Here is a 12,446-nt window from a genome sequence, read left to right on the forward strand (position 1 = left end):
GTTGGAAACAGCCACAGAACAAGACAAAGCAAGCTAAAGGCCACATTCCTTAGCTGATACCAGTTTTACTAAAATGAGGCTAAAATTAAGCAAAGACATGCTCCTTTACCAAAATGCTTAAACACATACACCACATTTCACATACTTAGTGACCCATGACTGTTAGGAGAGCCAAGTCGTTCACATTATAAATTTATTTTACATTTAAGAATGTGACTCCAGTTTTCTTATGAAACGGTACAATCATTCAGAACCGCTAGCAGGAAGGGAAGGGTAGATGCAGAAACTAAGAACTAAAATCTAAGATTATTAAACTTGTGTTTCATAAGCAACTTCCTTCAAGGGCAAAAACAGGTTCATATTTGAGGAAAATTATTTCCCCCCTAAATCCAGCTTATAATTGATAAATTATCCCAGCCTCAATTTATTTCCCGAGGTGAAATAAAGACGGGATGGGCAGGCCTTCTGGTGGAGGATGATGTTTTGCTTTTAGAGTGGCGCTGCTGAGTGCTATGGTGTGACGGGGATTTCCATCCTTCATGGGGTGTGGGCCATATCGTGGTGGAAGGGGAGGGAGGGGGAACAAAGGGCCTTCTGATGGCGGCCAGAGGAGGGAGACCACTCTGTACCGGACTCAGACCGTGCCCCAGCTCAGCCCAGAGAAGAAGCAACTGGACCACCAGCCAAAAGATTCTGTTGACTCTCCCCAAAGGAGTTTAGGAGCTAGAAGACACTGTCTGCTGCAAAGAACACCCACTTAGGACAGTCAGAGAAGGGTTGGGGAGCCAGAGACATCAGAGATTTCATTTTTTCCATTCAGCAATGACATGGTGATGCTTTTGCTTTTTTTGTTTTGTTTTGTTTTGAGACATTCTTGCTCTGTCACCCAGGCTGGAGTGCAGTGGCGCCATCTTGGCTCGCTTCAAGCTCCGCCTCCCAGATTCAGGAGATTCTCCTGCCTCAGCCTCCTGAATAGCTGGAATTACAGGTGTGCACCACGACACCCAGCTAATTTTTGTATTTTTAGTAGAGATGGGATTTTGCCATGTTGGTCAGGCTGGTCTTGAACTCCTGACCTCAGGTGATCGGCCTCCCAAAGTGCTGGGATTACAGGTGTCAGCCACCCTGCATAGCCATGCTTTTGCTTTTTGAAGTCAACACTTAAAGCCTGCCCACATTGAGCAATATTTATCCCTGGCAGAGGCTGGAAGAAAGACGGTAAGATGAAATATAGCCTCAGTACAGGCTGAAATGGATGGTAAGGAAGCAACCCTGAGAAAAAGGTCGCACACAATTACCAGGAAATTGTGAGATAAGCCCAGGTCCCTTGACTGTGCAGTGAAGGCGACTGTGATGAAACTTAATTCACAAGGCAAACAAAAGAAGAGGCAAAAGTTTAAAAAAAAAAAAAAAAAAAAAAAGAATACAAAAAATTATAAGACAAAATGAAGATGGTTGAAGAATCAGTTCTTCCAATCTAGCGAAGCCATTCTCAAAGCATGCACATTCATAAAACAAGTCAAGACCATTTATATTCTTAATGCCCAGTGTCCTATAGCCTTCCTTACAAATGTGCAAATATCATCAGTGTTGCCTCAGGGAATGGAAACCGCAGGGCAAGCGATGGTACCTGAACTGTAAAAGGAAACTTTCTCTCTCAAGGACAACTACATTTCCAAGAGAGAAGCCCAATGCAGTGGCCTCTTCTCCCCTGAGCTTGTTTGAGGACAAACAACTGGCGCTGCTTTCGTGCTTCCACTCCAATATAGCAATTTAGTCCTTGATCCTGAGTTATAGAGAGATTTAAGGCCATCGAGCTCAAATATCTTTTTTTTTTTTTTTTTTTTTAGACAGAGTCTTGCTGTGTCACGCAGGCTGCAGTGCAGTGGCGCGATCTCAGCTCACTGCAATCTCTGCCTCCTGGGTTCAAGCAGTTCTCCTGCCTCAGCCTCCCAAGTAGCTGAGATTACAGGTGTGTGCCACCATGCCTGGCTAATTTTTGTATTTTTTGTATTTTTAGTAGAGATGGGGTTTCACCATGTTGGCTAGGCTGGTCTCGAAATCCTGACCTCAGGTGACCCACCCGCCTCAGCCTCCCAAAGTGCTGGGATTACAGGTATGAACCACCACGTCCAGCCTATCATTTCTAGATGAGGAAAATGACACCTGGGCCTAGGTCACATGGCAAATTAGTGGCAGAACCCAGATCTCTGCACTCTGGCCAGTAATCTTCCCATTAACCCGAAAACTTTCTATGTGGATAAAGATTATGCATAAATAATGCTCACTGCGGCATTGTGTATAATGCCAAAAACTGAAAATAACCAAAACATTAAAAAGCAAGAGAAAGGTTAAGTCAATTATGGTGCATCCATACAATGGAATATTTACGCAGACATTAATATTACATGTATACAGCCTTTTTAATTACAAAGGAAAGACATAATATTAAGACAAAAACTCTCTATATAAATTTATATACTATTAAAGAAGAAAGTGACAGAGAAGAATCAAAAGAAATATGTCAAATAGTAAGCATCTCTGGATAATCGTTCAGAACATGCATGACTTTTTCTTTAAATTTTATAGTACTTCTGGATTTCCAATCTTGGGACACTATTGTCTTTGGATGAACACACAGGGACATGGCCTGCTCTACTTCATGGCTTAGGATGGTAATTATTGGATAGAGGCTCCAATTGCCCAAGGGGCCATTTAGAAGCCCTTGACTCAGTAAGAGTCAATGAGTCCCTTATTATGTAAACACGTTGCATTCCTGGCTCCAGGTCTTCCTCCTCCCTCCTTCCAGGTCTTTTGTCTTAGAATTTTGCAGTGCCCTCCTACCATGGGCTGATCCCCACCTACAGCTTGGTTCTGTGGCTTGATGTACCAATAGTATGTGAGCTTTTTAATACAAGCAGAGTTTTGGAATGTGCTTGCAGGATGGAACTAAGGTTGCTGCAGTTTTGCCATCAGCATGAGAAGAATGAGCTGGGATAATCTAGTTATCTCAGGAGAAAGATGACAGCCACAGAGAACAGTCACCCCCAGAGGAGCTGAGCCAAGACTAGCCAACTGTCAGCTGACCTCAGAGATGCCAGTGAATCTAGCTGAAACTCGCAGAACAACTCTGCTGACCCCCACGCAGAAACAGACACGTGGATTACCATAATAAATGACTGAGTGACTGCGTTTGGGGGTGGTTTGTTATGCCGCAACAGAGCTGGCCGATACAATATAGCCGAATGTATGAAAAATAAATGAAACCCATTACATTAGAATCTATTACAATAAAATTACTACATTCATTTCCAAAATAATTCCTCTGAACCATCAACTATGGATCATATCAATAAATATTTGTAGACTGGCTGATCGGACCTACTAGTTACATCATAAAATATGAAATGACTTCATATGAAGAAAGTCAGCCAGTAAGTAGTTTGGTGAGAACAGCATTCCAGTGGTAGCTGAAATGAAAGAAAAGAGCTTTTATTCTGAACTACTGGAGGTTGGCTTGTACTTTCTTACTCAATGGAAATAAATACCAAATCACAGAAAACAAAATGACAAATGTAATCTATGAAGTGAGGGTTAAGGAAGGACAGAGTCTAGGAGAAGGAGCAGAATATGTAACACAATGTTTCTCCATGACCTTATTTTTGTAGTTTTACTTTATTGGCAAAAAGAACAGTAGGGCTACCCTGGCTTAGAACTGGAATTATCCTTGGATGTCTTAGTTATTGGCTAAACTACAAACGTAAGAGTCAGTAGACACTGTACACCCTCTAATTTCTAAAACTTGAAGCTGAGATACCGAGTGGAAAAAATAAAAATGTTCTTTCTGCATTGTGTTTATACGTCTTTTAAGTGTCATTTCAGATGAAAAACATCCCTGGTAAAGTTTAGCAGTCCACAGTGTGAAGAATAAGAACAACCCCCGCCCCCCCATACCAGCTGATTCAAACAGCTTCCTGTCAAAGGTCAAACTGGCACATTTCCTCAGCTTCACCACTTAGCTGTCGCCAAAAAAATAAAAACAAGCCACCATCGTGGTGAGAAGCAAGTCCTTTACATCCAAAGACAAAACGGAGCAGCCATGATCAATGGGGCTAGATGCCAAGTTATCAAATCATCGAGATGGACAAAGAGACTGAAAAAGACACGAACTCAAAGCCAAGGTAACAGCAACACCAAAATGCAGGTGTTCCATCCTTTCCATATGTGCCACGTAGATAAGCACGAATGGATACAGGTTCCTAGGAAAGAAAGGAAAAAACAAACCAACCAACCAAAAACCCTAAATTGGGAGTTGGCATTATCTTGATATATAATGAAAGGAAAATAAAAACTCAGGACCCCAATCCACTATGCCAAAGGGAAAAATCAAGCTGAAAGCTGAGTCATGCAAGAAACTACCTTTCCTTTTATTCCTAAGCACAATTATAGATAAAAGGTTAAAGATCTCCACAAGTAGACACTCCATGTTGACCTTTTTTTTTTCTTTTTTTCAGACAGTCTTGCTCTGTCACTGCAGCCTTGACCACCCAGGCCCAAGGGATCCTGTCACCTCAGCCTCCCAAGTAGCTGGGACTACAGGCATACGTCACCACGTCCAGCTAATTTTTTTTTAATTTATTTTTTGTAGAGAAGAGGTCTCACTGTGTTGCTGCACAGGCTGGTCTCAAACTCCTGGGCTCCAGTAATCCTCCTGCTTCGGCCACCCAAAGTGCTAGGATCACAGTCATGAGCACCCAGCTTAACATTCATCTTATCTTAATGAAAAGTGTTGATTTACTGAGCACGAGATGAATGCGTAATGGACTATTCCCCACCTGCTCCTTTTCTCTCTTGCAACATGTGGATTACCACACTCTCCCTTCTTTCCTGTTCAGCCACTTTTCCTTTAAATACTGAAGTCCTCAAAGTCATCTTTGCAGAAAGGCACAGACCACAGATTATTTCTGTGATTCTGTGTTTATTTGTTCTGGGTATGTCTTTAACCTTGGCAAAGTAAACTCCTAAATTGATTGAGACCTGTATCAGATACTTTTCGGTTTACAATACACACACACACACACACACACACACACACACTTATATACATGTGAACATAGAGAGAATGGGCATTTATTCTTAAAAAGAGAAATCAGATGACGTACTACCACTTACATGAGAAAAACACATACGCAGTTGGTCCTTGAACAACACAGGTTTGAACCGTGCGGGTCCACTCACAAGCAGATTTTTTTTAAACAAACATTGATTGAAAATACAGTATTCATAGGATGCAAAACCCAAGAACAGTGAGGGCTGACTGTACATCCATTTACTATTTACATAACATATCTAAAGTGAAAAGAAAATTGTTTAAATTAAATAAATATGCCTCATCTAAATCCTTTAGCATTTCATTTGTTTGCCCTTTGAAAATTTTCAAAGGAGTTGGCACATCTTGACCAATTTTTTAATGTAAAATTCTCTTAAAGGAAAAATATAACGGCTGGGCTCTGGAAGCTGGGGAAAGGGGCAAGAATTCAGTTAAATGTGTCAGAATCATATTAAACTACAGCCCACTACATGCTCCAATGGAAGTTAGAGGACTATCTCCCCCTGGCCCCGTTCCTGAAATAACTTTCACTATTGAATGGCATGAAGAGGTGGTGATAATAGTAAAAATAGAAAATATTTACTACATCCTTTCTTCTTCATTGAAGAAGTTATGACTCTCATTCATGAATATCCAAAGTAACTGTAATGGCTAGATTAATGTGAACATTGCTTTCTTATACTAATCTAGCATGGCAATGGCTAGGTAGAGAAGTCATTATTTTACTATTTTTCAAAAAATAAAAAGGGGAAACATCATTATTGTTTTTATCTGTTTGGAAAAAAGTAAAAGGTAACACCAAAAACGGGGAGGAACAGCAAAATAGCGTGTATTACAAACCCAAGCTTCAGACGGAAGAGGTCAACTGGTCCTCTGCCTGTCCTCCCCAGTCACTGTTCAGGTTCTCTCTTTGGCCGTGCAGGACAGAGGACCCGGTGACTCTCTCGGTAGATACACACACCTTCCTCTTCTACCCCTGAGTCTGGCTACTCTACGATGATTCAGACTGATGTTCTTGTCATCAGCTCACACTACATGTGATGAAGACACCGCTATGCACCTCATTTCTGTGATTTTCAAGTCTCGCTTCCATGGACCATGTCAACATCAAGATCTCTTCAACACTGCAAAGCAAAAACCTAAGTCACCTCTGACTCACCTCTGCCCCTTCCTCAGCATATTCGATCCTGTACTTTTCCTGCTGCAGGTTTCATCAAATCATTTCAAAACCCATTTTTTCTTTGCCATCACGTTACATATACCTTTCCTCTTCTCCCTGGATAACTGTATCTGTGCACACCTTCCCTGTTCTCACATGGCAGCCATGAGATCTTTTGTGTTTCTTCTAAGCTCCAGAAAACGTCATCCTATGTTTCTCAGTCCCTGCTTCCCATCAGGCAGAGATCAAACCCTAGTCCTTGCCCTCCTCCAGGCTGTCTCACTTACCCCATGTGACTTTGCCCCAGCAATGTCCGCTCACCTTTACCTCACAGACTACTGTGTTCATTCTCACCTGAGAACACAGCTCCATAAATTTAAGGTATCATAGTGAACCAGCCTATCCAGCCATCCCTTGCCACTGAGAGCCCTACTAAATTCATCAGGAGGAAGATGATTCTTATCCATGTCCCTGTAGACCTGGGACAGCCATAGTTAACGATCCTTTGTTCCACCCTTAACTACATTTGTGATGCAAAGGTAGTATTAGACCACTTCTGTATTAGCATATTTTATGCTAAGGTCTGTTGATAGTCTATATAATCTTTAGCTCTGTTCTTGTATCATCTTAGAGGATAGGGGCCATGTCTGGTTCTCTCTGAACAGCCCTCATCCAGCACCACAGAGTTTCTTCTTTAGGAAGAACACCAATATTAAAGGACAATGCAAATGCATACCTAGCATCCCAATTGAATTACACAAAGGAACATGACTGAAATACAGTAACTCATAAAGACAATCTCCATGTGGTGAGGTACAAGACTTGGTCATTCAAATGCAAGCTTTTGTTTCTCAAAGCATAAAAGTATCACAAATATTTTGCTTGGATGCTTCTGCTTTTTTTCCCTTAACCTCATTACACGTTTTTTTCTTTTTCTTTCTTCCTTTTTTTTTGGTGTTTCGTTGTTGTTGTTGCCTTTTTTGTAGAACAGAAAACCCTGCTTAGCGTCTGGTTCACAGCCTTAATCACAGGGAGAAATGGCTGAGTTGGATGTAGGATGTCTTTCTGCTGGTTTTGAAGCCTGCACCTACATTTCTAGGGTTGGCTCCTGTGGTTGCTGGGCCACGTGAAGTTCCTTAGCTCTAGTGTTTCAGAAGTCCACACTCAAAGTCCCCCTGAGATAGATGACTCCTGTGGAATCTTGAAACAGTTATTTTTAACTTTTTTGGTCACAAACTCTTTTGAGAATCTAAGAAAAGATGCAATAACTCTCAAAAAATTAACAAATATAGATAGCCCAAATTTTTATATACAGTTTTAGGGGTCCACAGTCCATCTGAGGTCCGTGATAGAATGATAGGATAAGAACATCTGCGCGTGCCCTTTTTAGTTGCCCTGGGGTTCAGGTGGAGGATGGAGGGAGGAAGGGAAGGTTAGGAGAAAAAGGGCAAAGGAGGAAGAGGGAAAGAGAAGAGTTCTAGTGGGAAGGAGACGGAGAGAGGGGAAGCAGGAGGCAGAGGGAGAAAAAAGAAGAAAAACTCTAATAAATTAGGAAGGAGTTTCCACTTAACTGTGTGTCATCACTCTTTTTCCAGGCTTAGAAGCAATTGCAGAAGAACTGTATTTAATCTAAGTACAACTGGACAGGGAGAGCTGAATCCTTGGTTTTCCCAGGTATAATGAAATATTAATTCCCCATCCATCACTGAACACAAGGACTCCTAGTTTTGCTTAAGCTATTATCCCCATACAGCAGACAAAGAATATTAAATTTAAGGTATACAGCTGTCTATACATGCTACATATTTATGTATTGCCTAACATAACATCCTTCTCCATCAGGGTGTTATCTGCTCTAACAGAGCACTTGGATTTGGGAGAAATACTCGTGGATTGATTCCCCCACCCCACGGATCGCCACCTTAAGGGGGATGCAAACTGGGGTTCATATGAATAAAATAATTATGTTCCCAAACATCTGCCCATCCACACAACTCAGAAAAATAGATCCAGACAAAGCTTTGCTGGGCAAGTTCCCCATCCACTCATCCACACTGCTTCACTCTGATTTCACACATCTTAAATGACTAGTATCCTCACAAAAAAGCTGGTGACCAAAAAAAGCCTCCTGAGTAGCTAGGACTACAGGCACCTGCCACCATGCCCAGCTAATTTCTTTTGTATTTTTATTAGAGACAGGGTTTCACCATGTTAGCCAGGATGGTCTCAATCTCCTGACCTCATGATCCGCCCATCTTGGCCTCCCAAAGTGTATCCCGTGTTTGCTGTCTCAGAAAAGTGCTTTTGCTGGCCTAGGAAAGTGACTTTTACTCAGGGAAGACATTGGTACTTCAAAAAAGATGAGCTGTGGATCAGAAACCCTTTGTAAAATACATCTGACCCACCGTGCCTGTTCTCAGCAAATTACCAGCATGGCCTGTCACAGCCTAAGGGCTATAAAGAAAACAAAGCCCCAGCTGGGGGAACTGAATGGTGAATGCTTTGGCCTCACAATAAAAGGCCATCTCATGCCATTTAGAATGGCGATCATTAAAAAGTCAGGAAACAACAGATGCTGGTGAGGATGCAGAGAAACGGGAACACTTTTACACTGTTGGTGGGAGTGTAAATTAGTTCAACCATTGTGGAAGATAGTGTGGCGATTCCTCAAGGATCTAAAACCAGAAATACCATTTGACCTGCAATCCCATTAGTGGGTATGTACCCACAAGGATTATAAATCATTCTACTATAAAGACACATGCACATGTATGTTTACTGCAGCACTATTTACAATAGCAAAGACTTGGAACCAACCCAAATGCCTATCAATGCTAGATTGGATAAAGAAAACGTAACACATATACACCACAGAATACTACACAGCCATAAAAAAGAATGAGTTCATGTCCTTTGCAGGGACATGGATGACGTTGAAAACCATCATCCTCAGCAAACTAACACAGGAACAGAACACTAACCAGATGTTCTCACTCATAAGTGGGAGTTGAACAATGAGAACACATGGACACAGGGAGGGGAACATCACACACCAGACCCTGTCGGGGGGTGGGGAGCAAGGGGAGGGACAGCATTAGCACAGATCCCTAGAGGATGGGTTGATAGGTGCAGCCATCTTCAAAAGATGCTGCCATACGTACAGTGGTATAAGAACAAGAGGTCAACACTAACATCAAGAAGGTCAAGTTAGTGAGTATTCCTCACCATGTCATCCTCCTGGAAAGAAGAAGGCATATGCTGGACTGGCAGTAGGAAATGTAGTTTTAAAAATTTACAGTACTAAAATAGCTGGTTATCCCTCTAAGAAAACAAAACATAGAAAATTAAATTTAAAGCTGGGCATGGTGGCTCATGCCTGTAATCCCAGTACTTGGGGAGGCTGTGGAGGAAAAATCACTTTAGCCCAGGAGTTTGAAACCAGCCTGGGCAACATAGTGAGACCCCCATTTCTACAAAAAAATAAAAAATAAAAAAATTAGCCATGTGTGGTGGCACATGCCTGTAGCCCCAGCTACTTGGGAGGCTGAGGCTGAATGACTACATGAGAGCCCGGGAGGTCAAGGCTACAGTGAACTGAGATCATACCACTGCACTCTAGCCTGGATGACAGAGTAAGACCCTGTGTAAAAAAGAAAGAAGGAAAGAAGGAAGAGAGGAAGGAAGGAAAGTGAGGAAGGAGAGAAAATAAATAAAGAAAGAAGGGAGGGAAAGGAAAGGAAAGGAGAGGAGAGGAGAGGAGAGGAGAGGAGAGGAGAGGAAAGGAAAGGAAAGGAAAGGAAAGGAAGAAGGAAGGAAGGGTGGGAGGGGAAGGGAGACAGGGAGGGAGCGAGGGGGAGGGAAGGAGGAACGGAGAGAGAAAAAGAAGAAGAAAGAAAAGAAAAGAAGGAAGGGAGGAAGGGAAGGGAGGCAGGGAGGGAGGAAGAGGGAGGCAAGGAGGAAGGGACAGAGAAAAAGAAGAAGAAAGAAAAGAAAAGAAGAAAATTACACTTAAAAGATATATATATATATGCCTTGGAGAGTTTGGAACAAGATACAGTTTTTACCAATTATGGGCTGTAGAGTAATGGTGAAAACATCTTAATATCTCCAAGGTCAGAAAAACTAGACCTTCAACAAATACCACACTCATGGCATTGATGATGGGCATGAAAGGGTAACCAACAAGAAAGTCTAGGAATGTCCACTAAGATCTGGGGTGGGGGACATGGGGTCAATAGAACATGATGGAAGTGGGTTAGGAGGATGCCCAAGAAGCTTCTATAGAGGAATGGTTCTTTTTCATAAAAAAAAAAAAAAAAAAAAAGGCATGACCCCTTGAAACAATGGACTTACTGTACTGGCAGGAATGACCAGCCAGATAGGCCGGGCTGATTTGCAAAAGGCTGTTCTGCTGCTGAAGCCACAGGACGAGAGAGTAATGACTATCCTTCAGCTACGGCAAGTCCCCAGGGGACCTGAGCAGTGTAGAGAAATGGGTCCTGTGCCTCTTTGCTTTTCCCCACAGCCCAAGCACAAGGCCTTACACACTGTAGGTATCTCACTAACAAGGGTGCTGACACCCTCTTTAAGATAATACACACTCGGCACCCTCAAGAGCTCAGAACCAAAGGGGCTAAGGTCCAGGTCTTCCTCCTCCTCTGAGTTTACCGTCATTGAAGCTGTCACTGGTGGTAACGTGGGTGAAGGGCGACTGGGCCCGAGGCTCCTCGCACAGGGAGTAGCTGTGCTCAGCCTGGATGAGAGGCGCCGGGGACGTCGGGGAAGGTTCCACCTCCATTGACACACTCTTCTCTGAGAGGAAAGGGTCATTCAGGAGCTGACCCAAGACGTTCTGGGAAAACTCATCCAGAAGTTCTGAGAAGTGCTACAAGAAACAAAGGAGGAAGAACTCAGTTTCTCTTAACCATGATGTGATAGTTACCCTACACACATATTCTAAGGCAAATTACCTCGTCCATGCTCGATATGAAGTCCCCTCTACACACACAATGTCCAGTTAGCACATGCTGTGTAGCAAACCACCCCAATGTTTAGTGGCTGAAGGTAACCATAATATTAATATATTACTTCTCACTCCTCAGTGGGTTAGGCTGGATGGGTGAGCTGATTTCATCTGGGTTCCCTGACACAGCACATTAGTGGGAAGGCTGGCTGCGAATGCGCTGGGCTGGGACCCCTGGACACCTGGGCCTCTTTCTCAAAAGGGAAGATCAGGCTGGACTTCCTCCCATGATGGCAGAAATCTTCCATGAGGGAGAAAAACCAAAGCTGAGTGGCCCCAGACATCACGTACCATTACACCCTCCACATTCTTTTGGTCAAGGCAAGGGACAAGGCCAGCTCACGCCCATGGGGCAGGAAAACAGACTCCACTGCTTGATGAGAGGAATGGCAGAGTCACAATGCAGATGAGTGTGGACGGTGCGGGAGGCATGATTCACTGGGGGTCCTTGCTGTCATGACCTACCACATTTTGCACTGATAATATTAATATGTTTAAATAAGCAATCCTCTATTTCTATAGCAGGAAGGTGCAGTTTACACTAAGGTGCCATGCCCAAAAATATTAGAGGTGGCTTCTCTCTAGTCTCCCCATGGCCTGGACTTTGTTCCTCTCTGGTTTTTCCTTAATATCCTCCCATCCTTCATCTCTAATACCATGAACTTTCCAGTCCCCATCATGCTTTGGACATAATATAGAACTAGCCCATATAAATTCCCTGGGATTCCCATACGCGCTGTGACACTGTCCCACTCTAAAGGAGCTGCAGTCCCGTCCACTCTCCCTCCTTGATGGGTCTATATTCATGGTATGAGGATCTTCCGAGCAGGGTTTCTCAACCTTGGCACTAATAACATTTTGGACTGGATTATTCGTTGTGAAGGGCAGGAGTGGGCATTGTTTTGTGCATTGCAGGATATTTAGTAGCATTCTCAGTCTCCACCCACTAGATGCCAGTAGCACTCCCCCAGTTGTGAAATCAAAAATATTTCCAGACACTGCCCAAATGTCTGTAGGTGAAAAAGTCACCCCTGGTTTAGAATCATTGCTATTGACTATATTAGAAATAATAATAACAATATAAAATAGGGCCAGGTGTGCTGGCTCATGCCTGTAATCCCAGCACTTTGGGAGGCCAAGGTGGGCAGATCACA

At 43.0% G+C, this 12,446-nt stretch overlaps 1 protein-coding gene across 2 annotated transcripts in view; it reads right to left on the bottom strand.

The window, feature by feature from the left end:
• The window catches only part of CREB3L2 (cAMP responsive element binding protein 3 like 2), a 128,264-nt gene that overhangs the window by 42,647 nt on the left and 73,171 nt on the right, over nt 1-12,446 (bottom strand). For both annotated transcript variants that reach the window (XM_015134993.3, XM_077997474.1), the window contains exon 2: nt 10,938-11,154. In XM_015134993.3, the coding sequence (XP_014990479.1) occupies nt 10,938-11,154 (217 nt within the window). The remainder of the gene's footprint in view (nt 1-10,937; nt 11,155-12,446) is intronic.

This window comes from Macaca mulatta, chromosome 3, assembly GCF_049350105.2.
Source record: "Macaca mulatta isolate MMU2019108-1 chromosome 3, T2T-MMU8v2.0, whole genome shotgun sequence".
NCBI classification, from domain to species: domain Eukaryota; kingdom Metazoa; phylum Chordata; class Mammalia; order Primates; family Cercopithecidae; genus Macaca; species Macaca mulatta.